Consider the following 26,138-nt stretch of genomic DNA (forward strand, 5'->3'; position numbering starts at 1 on the left):
GACTCATCAATTGCGCAACACCAGTCGATGCGTTTGATTTCTAATTTCTAATTATCATATTATACAAATTGAACTAAAAATATTTGAAAACATGGTAAGAAATTTACTATTGTGAATTTGAACCATGATTTAATATGATATTTGTTTTAATTTTTCTACGGATAGTAAAATATATCGCAATTTTGACGAGTTTGATTTTGGAAATATCTTCAAAAACCATAAAAATAGCCGATTTTTATTTAGTATTTAAAAAGGAACGTTTTTCTGAGGGCAAATGTTATTTATTCAAGCAATTTCGATATGTTATTGTTATTTAAAATATGAATATACCACAGTAAAAGTTTTCCTAATTTCAAGAAGGTAATTAATGCATGATATAGAGCTGCATGTCAGCTAATTTTAATTTAATTTCTAAAATGGCAGAATATTTCTTTAAAAATTTTAACTCTAGGTATTTCAACGAATATGTTTCAATAAAAGTAAAATTCCAAGTGAAACCAGGATATTTCATTTCACAATCAGCAGATCTTGTACAACAGAGCTGTCAGTTAAACTTGATTTGTGAAGGCGGAAAGGGAGAAATTTATACTTATAAGTAAAAGGAAACGCATTTTTGAAAAAGATTATTTTAAAAATAGATTGCGACAGTAAAAAGTAATCTTGATTTAGCAATTAGAGTAGGACGACTTCGAATTAATTTATAAACAGCTTACTCTTTAAAAAATTTTATTCCATTAATTTAAAAGATAATGTTATAATTCCTGGTCTCCTTTGTCCATTTTGAGGCAGTTGATGTGCACATGAAGGTTTGATAAGCTGACCATTACTAGCCAGGGAAAGTGAATTTTTGCAGTGACATAAAATATGAAGCCTTGTCTTGAGGACAAAGATGACATCTCGTAATTTTATACAGAAAGAACATGTGAGAAACAATATTCACTGAAGTAGTTTTGCTGATCAACCACATTAGGGATTGAGTTGTTGAGATCAATCTCGAGGCGAAAAAGAAACGGTGTTTGCGGTGGGAGCAGAAAAACACACAAGCAGGTTGTGTCGATGGAGTGAAAACAACACCAAATTCAGTGATAGAAAACTCGTTTCTAAATACTTTATTGGCGTCCGCGGAGAAACAATCAAACACATTAAAAACTCATTCAGCTGCAACAACAAAGCCAATCAACATACAAAATATATATGCAAGAAAACAACTAAGTAATAATCGATCAACAAAAATAATTAAGTCTCCTGCTTGGTGAAAACACCAGCGCGCACGTATCTTAAGAGCTAAAAGTGGAATTGTGGTGTGATATCTCATTCAGCACTGGAATCGTGCGCAGTATAATCGAAGGAAGAAATAATCACAAAAATGAAGAGGAATATTTTAGAAGCGATCGAGTCTGTTGATTGCCGGCGGGTCAATGCGACGAAGGTGGCTGGATGAGGTCGGTGAACTGCAGAAGGGCTTCCCTCAGGGACAAAAGAACGCTGGGCGAAGACGACGCCGACGTGCAGTTTACTAGGTAAGGGTACAGGCCGATTAAGTGCTCCCACGCTGTCTTGTCCACTGCAAAACGACATGACGTAATGGCTTATTAAAATTTAAGATTGTAAGCTGATATTTTGCAAATCATTGCATGCTTCAGACCTTATTTCAGAGCTATGAAAATTTATATAATAAATTTAGCAAATCAGCCCTCAAACGAAACGCAGTAAGATAATCTTCTTAATTCCTTGAATAAATTATACATGATCAACATAATATCCATATGATAAAGTACATTAGTAGAAAGTAAAAAATACCCGGGGCTGTTGGACTCACTACTCTGGATTCAAGGAATTCATTTTAAAATCCCCAACAATAATGACGCATGCTTTTGGTCCCTTTTTAATTGAAGTGTAACTATTTTTAAATAAGCCAAAAATAACTCTTACCTTTTCCTGGAGGCGCCTTTTTCAAAGACATGACCAGAGTTGCAACAGCTTTCAGCACAAAAGACACTTCAGCCAATCTGTAACTGCACTCAAATACATGCTCCAATTTAGAATGAAGTCAAACCTAGAGCTATGAAGTTTCCACAGTCGTGTAATTTTCAAGGATTTTTTTTTTCGATATTAGACATAAACTAAAACGAGCATTTCGTACCGAGGAAGGGGACACTGTCCAGAGCTGCGTTCCTCATCGACGTACTGCTTGAGCACGTCTTGGAACCGGAGCAGCAACGCCGTCACCGCCAGTCGACCCGCAACTCCACCTTCCTCCTTTGTGTCGAGGTCGTTATTGTCCAGCAGCGAAAATTGCAGCAACGTCTCAAAGCAGATCTTCGCAAACTCCTCTCGCAGTTTCCGTTCACAGTCGTAATCTGCGAAAAATAATTTAAAAATTGAAAAGTGCGATGCATTCCAGCAAAATTAAATTGCTGAATTTAATTTTTGCAATTATTTGAATTTTATTTGTTTTATTAATTTATTTGAATTGCTTTTCAAGATTTTTGATCAATGTGAAAATACGTTAAGTTTAAAAACAATATTACCTGTTGATGATGTGTGCGTTGCAGAGTGAATGGACCCTTTGTTGAGGAGCACAACCACCTTCAAGACAAACTCCTTGGGAATGGCGTGGGCGTGAGGAAGCACCTCGTCTCGGAGCTGCTCGATCACTTGGCAGTCGACCGCTTCATCCGTTTCGATTTCTTCGAGTCCCCTGCTTGGAGGTGGCGCCCTGCTGAATCAACACTATTAGCAATCGCACGTCTAGAAGGAGGGTCAACACGTTTACACTTTGGGAAACAGAAACAGGTCCAGGGTTTCCGCGAGGACGGGCCACATGGTTTTGTGGTGCTCCGGCCTCCTCCTCGCGATCGGCAGGCCGACGTGCAGAACTCCTAGCAACTTGGTGATGGCCGCCTTCCATGTGGTTTGCGATGGACATGAGTACTTCATCGACAAAGGCACCCGCAGCGACTAAAACCAAAAAGCGTTTGAAGATTATTGGGATTTCCAATGCAGAAAGAGTTAGTTCTGAACAATGCGAGTTAACGGCTTAGTTTACATGTGGACCAAAACATTCTCGAATATTTATTTAATTCCAAAAATGGAGCGTGACTTGGTAGCCAAAAACTAAAACTTAAAATCCTAAGAGTTTCCTTGTAAGTAAAGAAGCAGTACCTCCAGGATGTTTTGCAAAGTCTGGTTCTTGATGACCGTCTCTTCCTCGGCAGTTTTCAGAAACAGTTTCACTGCCATGCTGAGACATTTCTCGCCAAAGGGCACATAGTTGACGGCACCCCACTCAGGCTACAGTAAAGAGAGTGATGCATTACTTCATGCTAATCAACAAATGAAGCGCACTTACCCCCATTTGGCAGTTGCTTTTAATCTGAAGATTGCCATACTGCGGGGCCACGCAGGCAAACTTGACGAAAGTCAGCAGCTGCTGGAAAATTTCCGACAGCATGCTTTCCATGTGGGCATTGTCAATCAAAGCGTCCTGAAATCAAGATTATTTGTATAGAAGAGATTTAGGTTGGAAATTATTTATGAAAATGATTTTAAAGTTAGTATGAAACAATTCATTAATTTAAAATTTACGGGCACTTGATTTTTTGAGTAGTCATTAACATATAATTATACAAATTTTGGGATCTGTTAAATTTTAAATTAAAAAATAGCCTTGGAATAAATTTAAATACTTGTTGACTAACCTGTAGAAATTATAAATTTCCAGTAAAATGAATTATTTTACCATCTTATTGAGTTTCCATTTATTTCGCGGAATTAAATCCTCTTTTGTAGAACCTTTTAAGCCAGGTTATCTTTTTTACGAATGCATTTTTCAATCAAAATGTAACATCTTCAGAAAAAACTGTTAGATATCCTCAAAAGTTTCCCATTAAATATTGTTTAGTGTGTAAATGTTGACCATTTCTTTCGCTCAGGCCTATATAGAATTTAGTATTTTTGTAGACTCACACTTTGCAAGGTGGTGAGGGTACTGATGACCGCATCCTGCAGCGGCGAGAGCGCTGACTCGTTGGTCAGCATCTGGAAGGGTGGGTACTCTTGCGAGGGGACTGCCACCGCCTGATGCAGCACCTTGAGCAGCCGGCCTAGCTGGGCCTGTTCGGGCCTGTCAAGGCCCGCGTGCGGCAGCAGCGCCGGCAGCGTCTGCACCAGCGCGGCCAGGAAGGCTTGCGTTGGCACGTACACATCCTCCTCGTTTTCTGGTGGCGGGAACGTGCTCTCCTCGCCAATGCGCAGCCACGAGGTCCACGCCGCGGCCCACAGTGGGCCCCACTGGGTCGGCGGGCCTTCTGTGGCTCCGTCTTCTAGGCCTTTGCCTTGGTACAGCATCTCTTGCAGACACTTCAGGCCTGATAACGAAACCTGCCAAAGTTAGAACTCAGTTTATTCCTTTCCCACATGTCATGACATACAAATTAGAAATGGACAGATTGAACGCATTGCAAAATAAAAATACATGAATTTAAAAAAATAATAATTTAGGCATTTCAAATCCTCAAAACATTTTTTGAAATAAAATTAAAAGAAATAATTGGGACTAATTGTCTATTTCCATTAATTTAAGTTTATGTCGGAATAGATTACCATCTTTATACAGTATTGGCGCCAATTAGGATGGTATTGCTCAATAATGGGAAATTGAAAGCAAAAAACTTAATTTAGCTCTTGATAAAAAGCCGTAAATTGAGAAGAGACTAATTTTTTCGCCTATTGATCAAGTTAACCGATGCATGAACTCACAGACAAATTACCGAATTCTAAAACACGAAAAAATCAGTGACAATTTCAAGCTTTTAACCGCCGCAAAAAACACTTATGAATCATGCATTTTTCATGTTTAAATTTATAAATTTATACCTCATTATTTTTGTTGAGTGACGAATACTCGATGAATCCGAGCAAAAGTGACCACGCGTCGGTAAAATCCCCTGCCGACTGTAGAAGCTGCCGTTTCGAGTTGAAAACACGGACAACGTTGGAGAGAGTCATCACCTGCATGCCCAGTTAAGTTAAATCACACTTGAAAAATACCTCAAGAACTCACCTGAGTTTCTGCCCACTGTTTTTGGGCAGTGTTTCTGGAATGGTGAATAAGAATGTTGCCACCAGGGTCAACCTTTTCGCTGCTGGCTGAGCTGGAGAGGCTGCGCACCTTGTCCAGCAGGGGGAACAGCACTTGCCACAACACGGCGTGCAGGGTCGGTTGCCTCAACAGCACGCCGTGCGCGCTGAGGGTCGAGAAGAGGGTTTGCCCGGCTGATTTTCGCACTGAAGGTCGAGGATCAACGCAAAGGTCACCTGGAGAATAAAAACAATGTCACGCGTGATATTTAGAAAATTTCATACAGATTATTTGGAATCCAAATAATATTCAAGAGTTATTTCTAGGTGCTATGCGATTGAAATGCGAGATAATATTACAGGAATGTTGCTGGCCTTCCAACACACCATATGAAAACTGATAGTGATTTTGTACTTAAAAAAATGAAATTCCATGTAAAGTTAACCCTAACCAACCTAATTTTTCATATTCTTCTGACCAACAGTGGCCCAAAATCCAGAATTTCGAATTTTCTGGCTAAGCCCTCTTTTAGCAAAGAAAATTAATTGCTTCAGAGATGAGAAAAATTTTGAAAATTTATTTCTGAGACGATTAAATATTGTACTTGTGTTTTGAAAATTTTATTTTATATTTTCAAAAATAGCTAAATTTTTGAAAGGTTGTTTGGCTGATTTTCTCGAAAATTTAAAGTGCTTCCTAAGTATTTTTTTAACTGTACACGATTTTGCGGGGAAATTCAATGTCATTCCTCTATGCAGTGGCCTCAAACAATAACCTCTCATTTATTCAGAACGTTGCAAATAGCTGGTATAAAATAAGTTCCACTTGCCTAATCTGGCGTAGAGGCACATCCACAGTTTGTCAAACGGCGGCATATTGGGAGTTCCTGGAAACTCGGGGAAAATTGCCTCCTCACTATTCAACGAACTGGAGAGCTTGTCCTGGTTCTGATAAAAGTAGTCGGAAATGTTCCACTGCAAAACAAACGCACGGTGCCGTGATTGCTTATTTAAATAATTCATTGAGCGCACCATAAGTCCGACAGCTGTTAGAGAAATGTTAAGCTCTTGCGTCTGGAAGCCAAACTTAACGGCAGTGTCGACGCAGAGGGGTAAACACCGCCACGGCATTACGGGCAAAAAATCTGTGATCACCAGCTGCAGGCACTGGAATGCTAGCCGGATCAACACTTCCCTGTCAAAGTTAAAATGGTCTTTGTAACAAATTTCGTCATAAAGGGGTAATGTTTGTTTACCCTTGCTGGTCGTTGACAGCACCAATTATTCCAAGGACTAGAGGCCAGCCGTGAGACAGAATCTCACCAGAACTGTGCAAGATCTGAGGAGAATAATTTGTTTTATAACGGCGAAGCTAAACTTGTTAAAACAGTTACTTGTAAAACGCATTCCAGCTGTTTTTGTCGAACATCACCGTGGGTGTGAGGAACCGCGGACAACTCTGCCAGCGGGCTCAAAAGTAATGTTTGCAGTTTCTGTGAAGCAAAATTTATTAGAAAATTAATTAATTAATAAAAATTAAGCTGCAAAAAAAACTACTCACTGATGATTTGATAGTGAGGTTTCAAAAAACTTGATTTTTTTCTCTCGGCTTTGAAAAATATTTGAATTTATAACTCGCATAGGAGGTTCAGATTTTGCTTAACATACAGGAGACCGAATGAATGAATGATGAAATTGGGACAAATATTTGCTGTAATTTTCATTTTGTTATATTTTTGTTACAATCAATCATCTACTCATTTAAAAATCTGAACAAATGTACAGCCTCCTGAAATTTCTACACTGGTTTTAATCCATGACATGAAAAACAAACCAAGCTCAGCAGTAATCATGCGAGAGATTTCAATTTTCATATTTTCTGCTTCAAATACCTTATTGTCTTTCAAAGGTGGTTTGTATTTGTGTAGCAGGGCTGCTTTGACCAGGTAAGTGACTGCCTCCACTCCCCACTCGCGCATTCTAATGTGAGGGTGGTGGCAAACTTCTAGCAAGTGGTTGGTCAGTGGCCGCCATAGCACCTCGACCCGCGGCAAGTTGACCAATCCGGTTTCCAGCAGTTTGGCCACCGCAAAGAGGGAAGGTTCCTGCAAAATCTCTGGTTGGTTAGAAATCGGCTTCAGGGAAGGAGGTTGGAGGAAAACTTGCCCTGTTTGAGTAGGCGAGCTCCATCGCCTCTCGCGACAGCTTGCACAGAGCGTCCACCAAGTGGTGCAGTGCCACTTCATCCAAGTACTGACTTGACTCAAATAACCGACTCAACATTGCCGAGAGGACAGGCAAGTCAGCCATCACGGCAGTGGTTATCACCGCATTCGAGTCGGCGGTGCTGCGGCCGGCCTTCAAACTGCCTCCTGTCGAAGGCTTCAAGCCCAGGATCCACACCAAATGCTGAAAATCCTTACGATCAGGATTAAAGGAAACAACGCAATTGATTTAATTAATTATTTATTCCATTAATTTTCCGATCATCTTTGCACACTCACGATGTCATTTTTAATATGGCTAGGTTTCAAATAATTGTATGATCTAGGAAATTCAATATATCATTTTCAGATAAATTTTAGATTAATTTGATATTAATGATCAGTTGAAAGATATAATTTAAGTCGATTTCAAACTTACTAAGTTTTGAAAAAAATAAATTATAAAAATGCCCAGGTTCGATTAATTATTTTATTAGTAATCCTCCTTTACCTTGAAACCTATGAAAAGTAAATATCAAGCCATTATAGAGCTGCATCTTAAAAATTGTGACATTTTTAATTAGGATTAGCAATAAGCCAAGAGGGTTGGATCTTCACAAAATTGAAAAACCGGCCAATTACCACGTGAATTGAACCTCAAAATGTTCGACAAAATTGCAAATATGTTATTTTTAAATAATCCATCAAAAATTATTTAAAATATGAATATAACATATCTCTTGTGAATAACGCATCATCTCACCTGCAGCGTGGTCAGAATGAGGTACCAGGAGGCGCCGAGGATGGAGCCGTGGCAGTGGGCCAAACTGAGGAGAGCTCGCATGCACTGCAGGTTCTTGGAGGTGAGCATCACAGGTCCTTGCTGCGCACCTGCTGGCCAAGAGACGGACGGCAGAGGAGTTCCCACCGCCACCACCTGCTGCCGAAAGTCGTTCTCGCTGAACGCGTTCAAGTTGTATTGCATGTTTGAGTCGTGTCCATCATGTGGATGACCTGAAACAGACCATTTGAATCATTAAAAAATATTTAGAATTTCCTCTTTTACTTCTATTCAGCGAGGGAGTGACTATGTTTAACATGCTGAGTGCGTAGTGTGGAGGCAGAGACGCTTTGCAGATGGCCGTGATGAACGCATCTCTGGCAGTGTTGATTTCAAGCTGGCCGCACAAACTGCTGAAGGTTTGCATCGACTGCAGCACGTTCTCCATTATAATTTCATCAGTGCTGAAAAGTGTTCAAAAGATTAATATCTTCGTTCTTGAAAGGGTAAAAATCAATATGCTGGGTTTATTTTGCCACAAATTAGTATGCATAATTTTTTTTAAATAAAACTAATAGTTGCACCTAGTGTTGGTTATTTAAAGCAAAAAGGAATCATTGTGCTGTTTGAAAAGTTTAAGACAAAAAATTGAATAATGTGAATTCTAAGCATTTTGTGTTTAGCACAATTTAATCAGTTAATTACCTAGCTTCTAGAAGAGGGCTCAAAGCCGCCAAAAGACCACACCAACTCGAGTTGATTAGCTGAGCGTGCACAGCTTTGCTTTTATGCTTTTCCGACTCTTCCGTGCTCGCCGCCTTTTCTTCCTCGGCATTTTCGACCTTGGATGGGCCGTTGATTGCTAATGATATTGACCGTATTACGTCCAGCAGTGCAGCATAAGCAACAGAGATGCCGTATCCCTCGGGAATGCCAGGCGGCTCGATTCGATCAAGCATGTCCAAACTGAAAAATTGAGACGTGAAATAAAAAATTGACACTTAATCATTATTTAATAGGGTATATATTTAAACCAAATATTTGAAAGATTAAAACAGTTTAAATTTAGTCTTAAAGGATAAATACGCATAGATTTTAACTCTTTGGCGCGGGAAATGCAAGATAATCATATGGAAAATGAAGAAAATCAAGCGAGACATTCATTGAAATAAAACAAAATTCAGAAAAACCATTTAATTTTTAACCTACTTTTTAAGTTGCCGACATTATCAAAAAATCCTTTTGCAAGTGCCACAATTTAAAATAGACATCACAAAAAAATTGGACTTACTAAGTAGACTTGGCTTGACCAGGTACAAAAGTTGCGGCCAGGGGCAGCCACACGCCCCTGAGGTAGAATCCGGGCTGCGGAGTGACCCCTGGCCCAACCGGCATGCCTGCAAGAAGAGCCGGCGACTGTTCGATGGGTGTTTTCGGGGCTGGATTCAGTTGTGGGTGGACAAATAGTGACTGGACAAAGGCGCCTAGAGAATTGACTATGTCCCTGAAGATTTTGGTTGCGTGCGCCTTGAGGTCGTAGCACTCGCAGAAGGACTCGAGTAGCATGGGCTGCACGCACAGTTTGTGCAGCACCTCAAGCGCGAGTGATCGCTGCCAACAGGGTTTGTCCGGGTCCAGGAATTTGACGATTAGCGAGAGGAATATTTCGCACTCAGTCACCTAGGGAAAAGCCTTGGGTTACAATTTTATTTTTTTGTTATGTTGTTTATTCTTCCCAAATTCATACAATTTAAGAACACATAAAAATTTGTAGCCAAATTGTAATTAAATGTATCGTGTAAAAATTCAAATTGCTTTTATCTTTTTTGGGGGCCTCACAAAATTTAAATCGTTTAATGTATCAAATCACAGCTATATTTATTTACAGCAATGATAGCCACACCAGCTGAATCAGATTAAAATTTGCTATCAGTCCAGTCTTCATGGCAGAAAATTCTTTGCGGATAAATTTGCAATTTTAACATATATTATGAAAGTAGCTAAAACACGTAATATTGGCGACTGCATTAAGAAAAGTTACAAAAATGTGGAGAGCGTGATGACAGACTCACCAGTAGGCAATGGTACTTCTGTATCAAAATGGAAACAACCCTTAACAGTCTCATGCTGATTGGAAAATAGGGCTTGTCCAGCGAAGAAGCCTGCTGAACGCTCGCTGGCACAGAGTTCCTGTATTTGATGTTAGGCGAAAACAGTTTGATCACCAAAGCACAGACTCGCTCCTTCAATAGAAAGCTGAACTCAGGATGCTGAAATCGAGCTCTGCTTGGGTCACGTTCAGGAAAAAAGTTAAAACGGTCTTACATCGAAAAACACGGATGAAAAATGATTGAGAACCGATTCTAGAAGTTCGAGACCAAACGTTCGCGTCATCTCAGTCATACCGATCAACCAGTATGGCTGGTCGGCATTCACAAGCTGCACTAAATCCTGTTTGTAAAATTTAAAATAAAATTTAGAGAGTACAAAAAAAAAGGATTAATCGCATGGATATTTTGTAAATTTTAACAGATCTTTGTAGTCTTGTCTCTAGCTTTTGGGGATGGCTATTTTTATAGAACATGCTCAGCACCACATGCTGTGGGCTATGAGTCTACTGGGTTCCAATAATACCGCCGAGCGGATAACATGGAGCCCGAGTGGCCGCAGAGGAGCTTGGGCCCAATGTGACCATCTTTTCGCCTCCCCGCACCGAGATCTTTAAATGAAACATCCAACATTTGTCCCTAGAGCCGCTGGAAAAGTGCGAAATCAGCAAGTGGAAAGTCACGCATTCCAATTCATCGAGCTATTTGAGCATATCAAAATCACTTAAATAACCACCATCTTGCCCCACACAACATTTGGTTCTGACATTTGGTAGCCAACATTAAATCCCCGAAATGCTTAAATATCTTCCATTGCCTTGACGCTCCTGAGGATGCCTTAACAATGCGAGACAACGGGCTGGTTTTTACAGAAGTGATAAAAAAATTCCTGTATTTCTCAGGATTTCTGTAGCAAAGGTAACAGATTTCATGCAAAATTTCCATTTGATGAAAAGTTGCTTTTTTAACTAGCCACTCAAAGGATGATTATTTTCACTGATTTCATGTGAAAATCATTAAAGGAAAGTTAAAGAAAATGAGTAATCTAGACTAAAAATGCAACTTTAGGGGAAAATAGTTAATTTACCTGAAACATTAAGTAGGCGTCAGCGGCACAAGGTCTGAGGCCCTTTGGCGGGGAGCTGCTTAACACTTTGAGCTCCTCCAAGTTGGAGAGCGTTTTGTCCACCGGTTTTGATTCGTTGTCTTCGGCAACGACTCGTTCGAACACCAGCGAAATCAGTTGTCGAACTGTCGCACCGGCTGTATTGATTGTGGTTGAGTCTTTTGCAAAGTGTAGTCGGAAACACAACACCAGGTTCTGCAATCATTTTAATTATTATTAATTCACATTAAAATGCTCAAGATTATTTACTACACGAGTTGGTGATTAATTGGAAAACTCACAAATAGGGCTGTGAATTTTAAACGGTTTTTTTGGAGCTGATTTGGACGGTTTTTAGACACATCATTTAAGCCAAATTTACACATCCCAAAAAGAAAAATTATCTTAATTTGTTTGAAAAAAGTGGATCAGGAAAAATTACAAATAATATACTTATTATTATTCTGTTGAATTTTTATAAAAATGACGAAAGAAAAATATTGTCAACAAACTCGAGGATAAATTTCTCATCACAGGAGTATTATTCAACAGTTCAGTAGTTTATATTTTCAAGAACTTTACTCCTTGATTTTGCAATCACACAGTTGCCAAGGAGTGTAATTATTGGCAGAGAGTGTGATAATTTACAGAACATATACACAGGAAACAACCGGCTTACCCTGGCAAGCGTGTCTCCGTGGACGACCGCATTGGTGGTGAGAAGCAAAGTGACGGTCTGCAGCACCTTGACCTCCTCGACGCCGGCCTCCATTAGGCCCCAGAGCGTGTCAGTGATGTGTGCGGCGCACTTAAGGTCCACGACCTGCTGGGTGACCAGCCGCTGGATGACGCCGACGCCCAGACGCACCACCCGAGGATCTTTAGTCTTGCACGCCTCCTGCACGGGGAACATGATCTGGTTGACCACGTAGTGCACGGGCGTCTGCGGGTTTGACATCGCATTTCGCAGCTTGACGATGCCTTCTTCGCAAGACTAAAAGAAGACAAGAGTGATTTAATTTTGAAATTAACTCTCTTTTGTTTCACTTTTTCATTTTTCTATTAGCTCTAACAGAGAAACACTAAAAGTGAAAAATATTGTTTCCCTAACACAAAAATGTTAGTAGCTCAACTAATTTTAGGTCAAGCATTTTATTAAACTGCATTAATTAGAATTTGACATTACATAATTACCTCTCGGGGGTTGGGATATTTCTTTTTGAGTTCAATGGACAAGTTTCTGAGGTCATTTTCAAGCTGCTGGAGAAACTTAATTGCAGGCTCGCTGCCAGTTGTACCTCCTGACCACGAGATTGACATTTTTCTGGAGTGCACCAATGCCACTGTGGAATTGAAAAATAATTAATGGAAGGGTTTAATTTTGGTTTATTTCTCTTTAATGTTTATGTTATTTTTTGGACAGCGGGTTAGTAAAATGCATTTTGTAAAGCTGTTTATTTGTGCTTCCAAAACTCACCAAGGTGCACGATTAGTGTAAAAACTTCTAGTTGGTTTTACCCTCGGTTTGCAACATCACAATAATTATTATCTTGTCGGTCGCACGAATTAACACTCCTGAAATCCAACAATTTTATCAGTGAATACATAATCTATGGGATCGGCCGACGGTCCTCGCACGTCCAGAATTTAAAATTACAAAGCTGCCGATATTTTTAAAGCTCATAATACCTCATAGAATACGGCCAAATGAAAAAATGAGCTTCCAATTTACTAGGGGACAGAGAATAAGGCAAATTTCGTTGAATTCATTTACGAAAAACTCGAAAACCAGAGCAGGTTGTGTGTGATTGGTCTCCGGCTGACGGGTCGAATTTTGACTGCCTAGGTCTGACGTGAGCCAGTGGGGTTAAAGACCGGAGTAGCACATTAAACATCCGGTTCTTCATAAAAATTCGGGATTTTTTCTCCATTAAAACTTCAAAAATGAAACAAACTGAACAAATCACAGCATTCATTTTATTTACATCAAAAGCAAAATAATTCAAGAAAAATACATCAATAAAACTGAAGTTTATAGCATAAAATTTTTTTTAACGGAATTATCAAAGCAATCTAAAATACATAATGGGTTTCAATTTCCTCATGGATATTTTTCTTTTAAATTAACTGCGTCTATACCTATTGATTTGCAAAAGATGAGCAGAAAAATATTTTCGCAGAGTGGCAGGAATCAGGAAACCAACTTACATGTCTTAACTCCTGAACTAAACACTGTTTTGAAACTATGGCCACACCCCCATCGGTCTGATGTTGAACGATAGCAGCGGCACTGCTTCAATTTCAGTCGAGCTGACGATGGGCTAATTTTTATTGCTTGATTTCTATACCAATAAATCACTCAAGTGAAATTATTTTTTTCAGGCCTGTTTTTTTTCTTTTTTACCTTGATTATAAAATTTAATTAATAGTTCTGTTAGAGGGTAATTTGTTTGTGGATTGAAATGCAGGAATTTCGTTTGGTATATAATAATCTGTGGCTTTATTACAAATGATACAAATACAGAGCCGGACATTTTTGCAGTGGCTTGCCTGGTAAAAAAGGCAGCCCCGGCCAAACGAAAACGACACAGCGGCGGCACCGCTCGAAAAGTGCGGCCCGAAGCCTGGCCATGAACGTACGAACGATCACTATGTTTTTTGCACACTCAAAACAGTCTAGCTGCTCGTCCAAATACGCACTCGCAATTTCTCTTCTCATCCGCGACCACTACAAAATAAATCTCTTCTTTAAAGTTACTTTGTTGTTTTTGTTTTCGCTTAACATTAAATTATCATCATCATCATCATCGCATCATCATTTTTTTCGATCGATTACAAACTACAAGGGAGAGAATTTTTTCACCAAATATTTTTCCGACGAAGAGGCATGTGATATTTTTAGTTATTTTTTTTTCTTTTAAATTGTGCTAAATGGCGGATCACATTCACATTACAAGATTCATTTCGCGTCACCTTAAATTGAACTAGTTTCTTTTTCGCTTTCTTTGAGTGAGTGTGAAATTTTTGTGTAAGTGTATGTGTGTGTGTGAGTTTGCGTGAAAATCTAAACCAGACAGTGAACCAGGGGACAAAGGGTTTGTGGCGGGCAGCGCAGGTCATCTCATGACCAGCCGCTGACCACGCAATTTGTATTAGCAGGTCTATCGTAATTCTCACATCATATTGGATATATAAGATATATCGTGTCGAATTGAATGTTTACATCATCAATATATATTGTTTCGTTTGCGTGGGTGCATTTGATGCGGAAAATCAACCAATCGAATTGTAATAATACGGCTTTGTTTCAATGAGTGTGGCTCTAATCAGATTAACAATCAATATAATATAATGGCTGATTGCAGAATTACATCAATTCGTCGTTTTCTTTTTCTTCTCTTCCTGATTTTTGTACAATTGTTTAGAAAAAATTAGTGTTCTGGGTTCCAATCGGCAATTGGAACGATCACACACTGACGTGATTTGTTTGTTTGTTGCCCGCCGGCGTTCACGACCAACCGGCGGTTGACAATTCTTCTTCGTTTACAAAGTTACAACAATTCAGCTGGTAGGAGGCCGATCATCGCTTCATCCGTCGCTCGACCTCAAGGAAAAACCACCGAATCCAGATTTAAAAAATGATAACTTTATATAAAGTAAATCTTAATAATGTCCAAAATCAACCAAAAAATTAACAAAGGTGGCACAGGTTTTAATTCACTTTAAAACAAGTTAAAAGGTCGGAGGACGGATGCAGCAGCGACAGTCAACTTCCCGGTCCGTAACGAAGACCGGACCGCGACAAATGGATTCCAAAATAGCAAATCCCTTACAAAACAGTGTAGCTAATGCAGCTGGCTTTTGGTTGAGAGCGTTCACATCGAGTTTGCCTGCCGGGTTAATTGGTCTAGACACACAATTCGGGCGAGTGGCTCACTTTTTGAGCGCACCCCTGGCGTTCGTGTCGCTACAAACAATTCGAGTAGCAGGCGAGAATAAAAAATGGCAAGAGCCACGCGGGCGCGTCCAGGACAAATTTAGTCACATAAAGCTCCTTTTGACTTCGTTTGATTACCGTAGATAAAAAGTGCTCCTTTTCAGCAAATCTTATTGTCCAATCGATCAGGAAAAGAAGCGTTTTCTGAGTAAAAAAAGTATCACTTCTGCCCTCGCGCCCGCTGCTCGGTTAAAAATAAAAAAAAACTCCCGAGCTGTGTCGGGACTAAAACGAAAAGCACTCCCAACACACAAGCCGAGCTGCAGGTGGTTCCAAAGAGAAGTGGACACATTGACAATTGTTTGTTTTTTTACAATAACATTCGTACGATCTGATCCGGAAAAGTGACAACTGCAAGTGTTTGTGTGTACGTGTGTGTGTATGTGTGTGTGTGTGTGTGAAACCGAGGGGGCGCAAAGTTTGGATGGGGGTGGAGAGTGCCCGTGCTGAGAGTGAGTGGAGTGAGTGAGTAGGACATAACTTCAGATCATCACAAGGCCGAGTCTCGCAAGTGTCCGAGTTTGGCTCGCTTAACCAGTAGAGAGTAGTGTTGAGGGGAGTGAATACTGCTCGACGGGGTCTTATCACAGCGCAGCTGGCTGCTGCGCCATCACTGGATATAACAGCGTGGTGCTCAGTGCGTCATTGTGCTCCTCCAGCGAGTTCTGCGCGTAGTGCAGCACCAGTTCCTTCAGCGAGCCGTAGATGTTGAACGGCTCCGCAAAACCAAACCCTCGGTCTGTCTGGTGGATGATGCAGTGGTTCACGGCATTGTTGCACCTGCGAACATAAATACTTTGATCAGATTCAGCCTAAAAAATATTTAACTGTAGAAAGCGACAGAAAAAAAAGATGTATTTGGTTGAAAAACTGACAAAACTGATAAAATTATAGATCATGAAACCATTGGTTGATGTTGTTTAATTGGGTGTATGACGACACAAAATGAGTTAATGTTGTGCTTGTTTGGTGTAATCTTATTGAACTTAAAGATTAAAATATAGTTTTAAAAAACATCAAATTGGGTTAGGCAAGCTTTAAATTTAACTGGAAAATATCTTGATTTAAAATAATAAGCCATTATAAATAATATTATTAAGAATACGATTCTGGCAAATTGAAACATTTTGAACAACAAATACAGGAAGATAAGGCCATTAATATCTGAAACTGAACTATCTATCGTTTCATAAAAAACTATTTTATGAGCAAGAGTATTTTAGGGCTGAAAGAGATAAAGTGAAAGGCAAACTCACATGATGGACAGGGCGTACTGGCCCATGATGCGACTCGGTCGGACTAGGAAAGTGCCGTCAGGCTTGGTTGCCAGCAGCTCTTGGGCCGTGTTGCGGGTACAGTCCATCAGCAACCAGGTAGCCTCGTTCTGATGGGGCAGGCAGTCCACGTCCATCTCACTGTCGGAGGCTTCCTGCTGCTGGATCAGAGCCTCGATTCTATTCTGTTTCACGCCTTTATGTTGCAACCACCTGGAAAAGAAAAAAAAATTATTGTAGGACGTCGCCAGGAAATTAACATAGGACTAAAAACGGTGTTTGGTTTGCGGTGAGTCAGAGTTTTGATATATAAAGGGACAAAGACAACCACCAGACCCTGAATGAGTCATTGGTGACATTGCTGCTGCTCCCCTACTTCTCACAATTAGCGGCAAGTTAAAATGCGATAAATTATTTAATTGGCTTCAGAATCGTGAGGTCAAAATTGACACATAGAGGTTGCAGCGATTGCCCATGTACTTTTCGCGCTTTTATGAATTATTTTACTTACTTGATGCACGCATCCTTGCTCTTATCAAGGATCCTGAGCTCGGCCTTGAGCGTGTTGATGTCCCTCTCAAGAATCCGGCAGTCGGCAATCTTCTGCTTTATGCTCTTGTCCAACTGCGCGCGGCTGTCTTCGAGTTGTCTCAGTCTGTCAAGAAGCATGGTCCTGTTTGCACTGAGCATGTCCACCTCGTGCGGCTGGGCCTTGGTCTGGAAGTCGTTGTGCATGCTCACTTGCTCTTTGAACATGAGGATGGCGTCGTCAAAAGCGTCCAACGCCTGACGCTTCATGTTCATCTCATTCTGAACCTTTGTGTACTTGACACGCAGCTCTTGGTCCTGCCGAAGCTTGTTTTCAAACTCGCGGTTTGCTTCGAGCAGCTGGCTCACCACCTGATCACAAAAGAAAGGAGCATGCAAGGATTAAAATTTATATTTCAATGGAAAAAGTAACATTATAAGAACTTAAATTTGAAAAAAATATATTGACGGATTTTCAATCTATTCTCATGTTGGAAAATCAGGGAATCAAGTTCTGAAGAGGACAAATTAAAAAATGATTTATATAAGGGATAAGAAGATAAATTCTAACCATCTTGATGTAAAATAATTTTTACCCGTGATCCCTCTCATAAGCTAGGACTATTTGGACTTAGGCAAATGGCTTATCAGGGCATCAATATGTTATTAGTTTCGTGAAAATATCGTTAAGAAAAGCACGATATTTATATATCAAGAATGTTTGCTTTGACTACGCGGTTCAAATTCCATAATATTTTATGGCCATGAAACCTTTTGGCGCGAAAGACACAATAATTTCCTTGCTTTACGTGATAGTGTGTTAAGGAATGACTTTTTTAGAATACCATGACAATTTGTATTGATTTGAAGATATCAAAACTACACATCACGTCTCTTTTATATGATCAGCACATAACAAAATCCTATTTTAACCCATTAATTTTTAACCAGTTATTGAATGTTTTAAATAAAAAGAAACTGTTTCCTGAATGTTGTTTTTAAAAAAGAGATAAATTACCTTGTCCACATCAGACGATATCAGCTCATCCTCCTGCTGAAACTTGGACAGCGGGTACAAGAGTCTGGTGTCCAGAGTGGGGTTGTAGTGTACGAGCGACTGGTTGCGGTAGAAGTTGATGAGCTCGATGACCGAGTTGAAGCGGAAGGGCTCGGTGAATCCGTACTTGCCAAACTTGCAGTAGATCTTGATGAGCTTGTTGTCTCCGCCCTTGCGCACGGTCAGCGTGTACTCGCCGGCCTTGTTGGAGGCGTCGCGCACCAGGAAGGTGCCGTCAGGCGAGTTCTGCATCTTCTCGTTGACCTCCTCGCGTGTCACCTCGCCCCAGTACCACTCAGCCTCGTAGAGCAGCATCTCAGGTGACACCTCGAGCCGCGACGGCTTGCGCGGGGGCGGCGGAGGCGGTGCCGTGCTGAACTGCGGAAGTGACTTGCCCCACTGGCCTTGCAGCAGCAGCAGCTCCATGATGCGAATGTGTGCCTCCGTGTTGTACACCACCTGCATGATCTTGGTCCAGGACGGCCGCAGGAACAGGTGGCACAGTACCTGCACCAGGATCGTCGGTGGCTCGCGCACGCCGCGCGCATACTGCGTTTGGCACAGCCAGCAAAAGTGTTGCATCAGCACCGTCAGGGTGGACCGATGCTGCTCAGGCAGCTCTTCCACAAGCTGGTTCAGCCGGCTTATGCACTGCTCGTCTGATTTAATTTCTGCGAAAAGGACATGCAAATTTGTTATAATAAGTGTTGAAAGGAATTTTTTCATTATTATTATTATTGGGGCTTTGAAAAATCGACGTTTTCTGAACAGGGTTAATTGTCACCATATTTGATTTACATTTTCTTGAACTAACAAAAATGTTTAATGCTATTAAATTGACTTGAAATATTTTATTTTGGGAAATTAGATAGGGGTATCAACATTTTTTTGTTTACCGAAATTTGAGAAAAAATAAAAAGAAACTTACTTGATGCCTCAATGAATTTGTCGTACCACTGCACGGGTATCACGGGGTCCGGCAGTTCACGAAGGAACTTCTTAAGAACGCTTGCAATCACCGGCGGCTCGTATGGGCTCAAGTCTGTGTTGGCCACATCTGAAAGAAAGCGGTTCGTAAATGGAGGCTGGCTGGCGACCTTTTAAAGCGGCAAATCATACCTTCATTCAATTTCTTCCGAAGCTCTTCAACTTTTTCAGCATTCGCCGCGGTCCTATAGACTTTGTAGGGGTCCATAGTTTCCTGACTGGCCTTGAGCTCAAGTTGCTTGATGCACTTGATCACCAAAGGTGGCGCCGGCAATGTGTTCACCTGGGCGCATAGGGGAGTGCCGAACACTGATTGCGTAGGGGAGGGACCATGCGGCCTGCAAGGACCCAGACCGGTGGCCGAGCACGATCGGTGGGCTGCCGCTCCGCAATCTGGAAAAGATATCAAGCAACTATTAATAACCACGAATAATGACAGGAAATCTGGATTTTACCTTTGCACTGAAAGCCCTGATGATGGAGGCCCCTGAGGAACTTGTTGCACTTGGCGCACCGCGTGAGTTTTGAGAAGGAGTGCTCGTGCAGGTTGTGTGGTTGCCCGTTGTCGTTGGACTCACTGGGCGCCTCCATGGGGTCAACTTGGTTGCTGTTGATTAGTTCCCGGACGCAGTGCAGAATGGTCTCTAGGTGGAATTCGTCTTTGATGCCCATGTTCTGCGGAGCGCATAATTAAATAATTAAAAAAAAATCGATCCACAGGAAACTGGTCACTTACTGTGAGTTTTTCACGGTCCAAATTGATGAGATCAGAACCCTTGATGTCTTTTGCCTTGAACACCCCCGCGTATCTATACAGGTTCAGCACGGCCAACCACTCGGCGACGTTGCTCACCGTCCATTCGTCCAGTGGCTGCAACAAAAAAGGCGGATGTCGTCAGAAATATTGTAAATCTCCATATAAAAATTGTTCATCGAGGCCGAGTGGGCCCGGCGAGACGTTAAATACGCGCCTAAGTCGGATTTTACGAGGCGCTGGAGTGGATTCCCTCTCGCTGTTAATATCCATCTATTTCGGTACCAGCAGACTCGGTTTTAAGTATAGGCACGGATAATGAGACGAGGTGCTGCTGCTGGTGCGCTTTGAAGGGTAATCAGCGTCCATCTTTCTTTCTTTCCAGCCAGCCAGCCAAGAACCTAGCCCACTAAAAAAAGCATCAAGCTCCTGCACTTGAGCATGACATTCAGCATCCTAAGGCAGGCAGGCGGGCGCACGGCGGAATGGAGTGGAAAGAAAGAATCCGCTTGCAGCACCGGCTAGATTTTTCTTCCCCCGGCACCTTTTTGAATGAGCCAGCTTTCTGAGCTCTTCCAGCAGCAGGCTCAAACTTTGAACTTTCGGCGCATGGTTTGTAAAGAAAATGTCAAGTGCTGAAGGCTAATATTTTCAGGGTTACATTCCCATAGCAACAGTTTCTTTTGAAGTTTTTCGAGGTAAATTTTTAATAATTTTGTGGCGAGGTCTGCATTTTTGTTTATTTTTTAAAATTTGAAACATTTCTGGAGTAGCGTTTTCATATAAAAAACCACGACTGCTCTAGAATCTCATGTTTTTGTTCTAGTTAAATCAGGTTTCCACGTATATAGCTTTTCAGCCTCAATTATTTTCCGTTCGACGCGAGAAAGCAATTTCCGAGCGTCTCTCGTGCAGCGGATTTTTCTCTGTGCTCGCGACCATTTCCGCACGCCAGAAGGGTGTAAGTGTGTGTGTGTGCAACCAGGAAGGACGAGTCGAGCCGCTTTTCAAGGTGCAGCCGGCGCCGTCAAGTGCAACAAACTGCAGTGAGAGAGCGAGCGAGCGAGCGGCGCGCGCGACGACAGAGAAAGAACCAGCCGGCTCGATTGATTTTTGCTTGAAAGTGACTTTGAGAGCGGGCGAGCAGGCGAGCGCGCGTTGTCGCTGGGGCCGCTCGCTCGCTCGCTTTTACTTTTGCGCCCCTCTGCACTGACTCACCCCCGACCTTCCCTAACCGGCAAACGCCAACCCCTCTCCCCTCGCAGCTGCGATGCATTTTCGCCCATGGGAGAGAGCAAAGAGAGCCTGGAGTTTCGGCTGCTCGCTCGTTCACTTTCCTTTGAAACGGCGAAAGCAGGGAGGCAAAAGGAAAAGCGAGAGAGAAGAAAGAGAGGAAGAAAAAGCACCCTCCTCCGCCTCCTCACAATCCACGGGGCGCAAGTGCATCCCTTTTGCCTTTTGAAAAATGTCTGCCCGAGCGAACAATTTCATCTCTATAACCTTCCTTATTATTTTCGCAGGATGTTTACATCTGTGCAGTCTTTTTCTGCGCTTGGTCAAACAGTTTAAGGTCAACGCGTGATTTTTTTCTTCGTGTGCACAGCTTCATAATTTTGGAGGACACCGAAGCCGCCGCCGCCGCCACCGCTGTCTCCGTTAGAGGCCGACTTGCTCGCTTATCCGACCTTTTTCCATTTAGTTTCGTTCGTGCGCAGATAAAAGTTGCTCTCCGTTTGGAAGTCGAACAACATTTAATTAATCATAAGGCCGGAGCTTTGGATAAAGGTTTGGGCTGTAAAAATAAAATGAATTTTCCGTCCCAGCCCTTGATTGCTTTTTTCGGTGAAAGCTTCATTTCCACGTTGCCATTCACCACGAAACCAATCGGCCACGGAGACCAGGTCGGGCCGTATAATATTTCCAGTCCCAAATTGACACGTCCTTGGCGAAAGGGGATCGTTTGATACACAACTAGGGAGAAAGACACACTCCCCCAAAGAAATCCGCACGCAGCGAGCTTGTGTATGTGTGTGTATATATATGTATTTTCTTTTTATTCGCACCCATAATACATTTGAGTAGAGGATTGAAAAGGTCGAAGAAGAAAAATCGAGCGTGAGCGGCACACAAAGAAAGAGTCGGCCACCACCGCCGCCTGAAAAGCCGGTGCACCACACAGCACATGCTTACGAGCCGGCATAGCAACCGGCAAAGCCGGCCCGGCGCTGATTGGTCGACGCTGCGGCCAATGGCGGCGCTTCACGAGCGGTTGCCTTCGAGTACAGCTGCGCGCACGAAAATCGAGCCGCGCCGAGCGAGCACGTTGCCACATCCACTGACCTCTAACTGGGACACCGGTCTCCGCCCGCCCCCGACCGCCCTCGGGGGCCCTCTGCGGGGCAGGAGCCCCCTCGGGTCGTGGCCTGTCCACGGGGAACGCCGCTGGGCCTGATTGGGGGCCGGGGGTGTTTTGCAAATTCGCAAGTTGCGAAATAGCGGCAAGGCCGGCAAGCTGCTCTCGCTGCAGATGCCGCGCTCTCGGGGGCGGCAAAAGTGCATGATGATGTGTGTGCTCTAGCTCTTTCTACGGAGCTTTTTCCCCGGACATCAGGATCAGTCCAAATTTTTATTATGTGGTTCGTAATAATTCATTGAGAACTGCTGAAACTCTCCTAAATTATTTTAATTAAGGATTATCTGTATTTGCCTTTGATAAGAGATCAAATATTTTTATAATTATTCCTTTCTGAATAATGCTCACTTAAAATTTTAATAAAATCGATAGACCATTTTAAGCTCTCACAAATTTTTTTTGGAAACAAATTTAAAATTTTATTCTTAATTTTATTCAAACAGAAATTTTGATAGTTTTTTAAAGTGCAGTAGCTTAATTTTTATAAATCTTTTATAAGAAAATGTAATCAAAATGAAAAATCCCATCTTCAAACCGGTCCCGTTGTCCTACCAGCGCTTCACCTTGGGCCCAAGAAAAATGAAAGGGTCTCTAAGAACTTCATTTTCTTTTCTAAAGAAACTGAAGTTGGTATCGATTTTGCGGCTCACTTCAAGGCCTGGCGAAAACGAATTCGCTCTCTTGAAAGAAACAAGAAAATGGCATGGGAGGTGAGTGACCCGGTTGGGCCGAATTGGGTCCGCATTTAGCCCATCGCGCGAGCAAGATGGCGCTCGGCCGGCGGACGGCAGACGGCCTGGCTCCGCGCCGCTTCTCGCTAGCTCGCGAGAGAGGTGCGATAAAAGAGCCAGTTGATAATCACGCCGGCAGCCTCGATCGCCCGCTCGTTGCTCAACGCACACAACACACTCACATCACACACCGACCGGGCATCGAAAGAAGCAAGCAATGAACGTGTGTGTATGAAGCAAGTAGCAGTGTAATACGCACACTTTGTACCACCTCCCGCCGCGTGAGATGATGGACGTGCACTTACTTCGGTGCACCGGTGCGTGTCACCCGCAGTTTTATGAGAATTTGCGTTGCTGAGTTCCGAGAAAAAAGCTTTAGCCTTTTACTGAAGGTTTTGTCGCTGGGCAAAAATTTCTCTAGGAAAATTTGAAAGAGACAAAATACTGGGTTCTACCTGTCAGTTGTGGATTCTCTTACTCAACAAGACAGGAATTTTATTCTTTTTATTTCTTTTTGAATGGGACTGTCTAAATTTCGTACTTTAATTCATAGAAAATACCCTGATCGCAGATAGGTATTGTTTTGAAACAAATAATTATCTCAACCTGGGAAGGAATTTTAGTAAGATCGCGTGTACTGACTTTGCTGTGGCAACACACAAGACATTTTTTTTTAATTTTGTGGGTTTCAATCCAATTTCTAAATCCACTCTTAATTTTGAAATTTCGAGAGAGCCGTCGATTTGGGAAGGGGTGCCAACCGCACGATCAATGCTCCCGGGGAATGTCGCGTTTAATCTCAGATAAGCGTTTCTCAAGATGCATTTTCAAGGCCGGTGCGATTTTTCAGCCCTTATCTGCCCGCAATAAAAAGTGAATCTGCACGGAGAGGGGGACGAGGGCCGGGCCGGCCGCGGGTGCATTGAATTTTGTCAATAGCTGCTGTGACCCAGTTAACCGCGAATTTAGCGCCGAGTGTGGCCGAGCTCGCAAATTTCGTCAGCCAGCCGCATTGCTCGACAAACAGCCGAATAAATTCGCGCAGATAACAACTTTACTACTTTTTCTCCTCGAGCACGGGCCGGACAGACGGGAAAAAGGCAGAGAGCAGCGGAATTATAATTACACACACACACACATGCGCTCGGTTAGGCTGCTAGAGCACAAATGGAAATGTGAAAGCGGCCTGCCAGCGTTTCGAATCGTACACTCTGGCGAGCTCATCGCAGCCAGCGCACACACACACACAGATCAGAGAGGTCGATTCCTCGCGAGTTCAAAAGAACTGCTCGCTGGCTCTCCGTTCGGTTTTATTTTATATCAGACCGACACTCCCTTTTTCGTTCTTTGTGTGTGTATGTGTCGTGTGTGTTTAATTAAAAACAATGATGAAAGGCCTCTTTATCCGATCGGTTTATTGGCGAGGGATTATTTATGTGAGGCGTGATTCAAATCGTTTGATTTTAGAGAGAGAGCGCGCAGTTTTTGGTTTTGAGCGAGGGCTGCGGGGGTTTTGTTGCCATGGAGCCTTTTAATAAAGCCTCCTTTTCATGGAAGCGGGTGATAAGACTTTGCGACGTTTTAATCAGGCTTTAATTCGGCTTTCATCAGGGATGAAATTATCAGGTTATGCCGGGTCTCAGGGAATTATTATCTGCCGAGCGAGCTGGAAAATATTCATATCCAAAGTTCGGAAATAACTTTTATGTGCTGGCGAGTTTTTGCACCCCTTTCTCGTCCCCTACGCAAACAAACTCAAGCAAATGAACTCTCGGCGCGCACGTTTGCATTAAAACTTCTCAAACAAACTCGGCGGGATTTGTCGGCGCCGAATTTAATCTGCACAGGAAACTTGCAACACGGCCGCCGGCATTTCCGATCCGCCGTAATCACGCGGAGGCAGTGCCAACTTTCTTCTCAGCAGCACTCGATGCAAATATCCCGATCGCGCATGAACGAGCAAATCGGACCCGAAAATAGCTAGGCCAACGAGATTTTCTTTCGTTCCGGCCCTTTCACGAGGGGCTTCCTCACACCCGGCCGGCTTTTCCAGCTACAGCAAATATAGACTCTCTCTCTCTTGGCGGGGTTGTTCAAATAGATAATCAATACGAGGAGGAGGAGGCCCGAACAAAGCTGCGAATTTAGTTAAGAGTGGTGGAGGCGCACGCACACCCCAACGAGAAAAACAACCCCGTGAGATGCAGTGTGAGAATCTCGTCACAATTTTGTCAGCTCTTGCCACCTGTACCCGGGGAATTAACCTGAGAGCCACTCCTCAAGATCCGTAAAATGCAATTCTTTTGTGCTGCTTCGTGTCAAAAGCGTGTTTAGTCTGGAAACGATGGGAGTGTTTGGTCTGACCAATAAAAATGTCAAAAGCGCAGTGTTATTCGACGGGAAGGCCAAGTAAAAAGTGCATTGTGGGCCCACCTGGGATGCGGCCGCCCAAAACCACAGCCATAAATCACCCCCGCTGTGTGTTGCATGCACAGAGCCAGCGCGCGGCTGTTTCTTGCCGTGAGTGAGTGAGTGTGTGTGGAAAACAGCTCATGTGCCTGGATTACCACGGTGTCCAAAATTGCATTCCCCTCGGTCGTTCGCTCTCGCAGCCCCTCTGGGGGATCGAAATTGCTCGCGAGCTACGCAAATGGAAATAATTATTTCGGGGAGCAGCATGCTCCCGCGACTTGTTGAGTTTCGAATTGGATGCTTTTCCACTCTCGCTCTCCGCACCAGGATCAGTTTTCATCGCGGCAGTGATATCACATTTTCGAGATTGGAATGTTTCGAGAGCAATCGAATGAAATTCAAATCAGCAGGCAAAAGGTAAACAGCTGTTGACGAATTTGCAGGCTGGACTGTTAATCGCGTCACGACGGGTTGTTATTTTACTTGTAATGAATTCGTCATGATTGTTTGCAAAGGGTGAGCGTTCTCCGATTAATTAAATTGCACGCTTCCGCAACTCATTCCGTTTTAGAAAGACAAAACTATGACACTTCCCCTCTGGCTGTGTCGAATTAATTAATTGGTAATTAATTGCAACGCAATTACTCTAAAAATAACCGAAACTGGATTGTTTTAGAAATGCGGCGCGCAAAACATCTGTCCACT

At 42.5% G+C, this 26,138-nt stretch overlaps 2 protein-coding genes across 5 annotated transcripts in view; both read right to left on the minus strand.

Moving 5' to 3' along the window:
- Nucleotides 1–1,078: 1,078 nt before the first annotated feature.
- mon2 (Mon2 homolog, regulator of endosome-to-Golgi trafficking) lies at nt 1,079–13,127 on the minus strand. 3 transcript variants are annotated; one of them, XM_065493707.1, is made up of 27 exons: nt 12,970–13,127; nt 12,758–12,855; nt 12,475–12,623; nt 11,960–12,274; nt 11,263–11,496; nt 10,393–10,518; nt 10,140–10,337; nt 9,359–9,747; nt 8,773–9,033; nt 8,353–8,531; nt 8,050–8,300; nt 7,249–7,491; nt 6,975–7,187; nt 6,477–6,575; nt 6,339–6,421; nt 6,115–6,277; nt 5,913–6,057; nt 5,066–5,319; nt 4,879–5,013; nt 3,970–4,383; nt 3,353–3,487; nt 3,166–3,294; nt 2,777–2,961; nt 2,532–2,719; nt 2,144–2,360; nt 1,933–2,015; nt 1,079–1,564 (listed from the first exon to the last, which is right to left on the minus strand). In XM_065493707.1, the coding sequence occupies exons 3-27, from the start codon at nt 12,598–12,600 to the stop codon at nt 1,416–1,418; spliced, it is 4,914 nt and encodes a 1,637-aa protein (XP_065349779.1). In that variant the 5' UTR covers nt 12,601–12,623; nt 12,758–12,855; nt 12,970–13,127; the 3' UTR covers nt 1,079–1,415. The 3 variants fall into 3 exon arrangements, with proteins under 3 accessions (XP_065349779.1, XP_065349780.1, XP_065349778.1); XM_065493708.1 differs by having other exon boundaries at nt 1,933–2,009; nt 2,532–2,722; XM_065493706.1 differs by having other exon boundaries at nt 2,532–2,722.
- Nucleotides 13,128–13,751: 624 nt separating this feature from the next.
- Nucleotides 13,752–26,138, minus strand: part of Pi3K21B (phosphatidylinositol 3-kinase regulatory subunit alpha) — a 62,514-nt gene continuing 50,127 nt past the window's right edge. For both annotated transcript variants that reach the window (XM_065493710.1, XM_065493711.1), the window contains 8 exons: nt 19,860–19,994; nt 19,579–19,798; nt 19,256–19,516; nt 19,065–19,193; nt 18,098–18,807; nt 17,063–17,451; nt 16,534–16,764; nt 13,752–16,057 (listed from right to left, as the gene is read on the minus strand). In XM_065493710.1, coding sequence (XP_065349782.1) covers nt 15,862–16,057; nt 16,534–16,764; nt 17,063–17,451; nt 18,098–18,807; nt 19,065–19,193; nt 19,256–19,516; nt 19,579–19,798; nt 19,860–19,994 — 2,271 coding nt within the window. In that variant the 3' untranslated portion in view covers nt 13,752–15,861. The remainder of the gene's footprint in view (nt 16,058–16,533; nt 16,765–17,062; nt 17,452–18,097; nt 18,808–19,064; nt 19,194–19,255; nt 19,517–19,578; nt 19,799–19,859; nt 19,995–26,138) is intronic.

The sequence above is a fragment of the Cloeon dipterum genome, chromosome X (genome assembly GCF_949628265.1).
Source record: "Cloeon dipterum chromosome X, ieCloDipt1.1, whole genome shotgun sequence".
Lineage (NCBI taxonomy): Eukaryota > Metazoa > Arthropoda > Insecta > Ephemeroptera > Baetidae > Cloeon > Cloeon dipterum.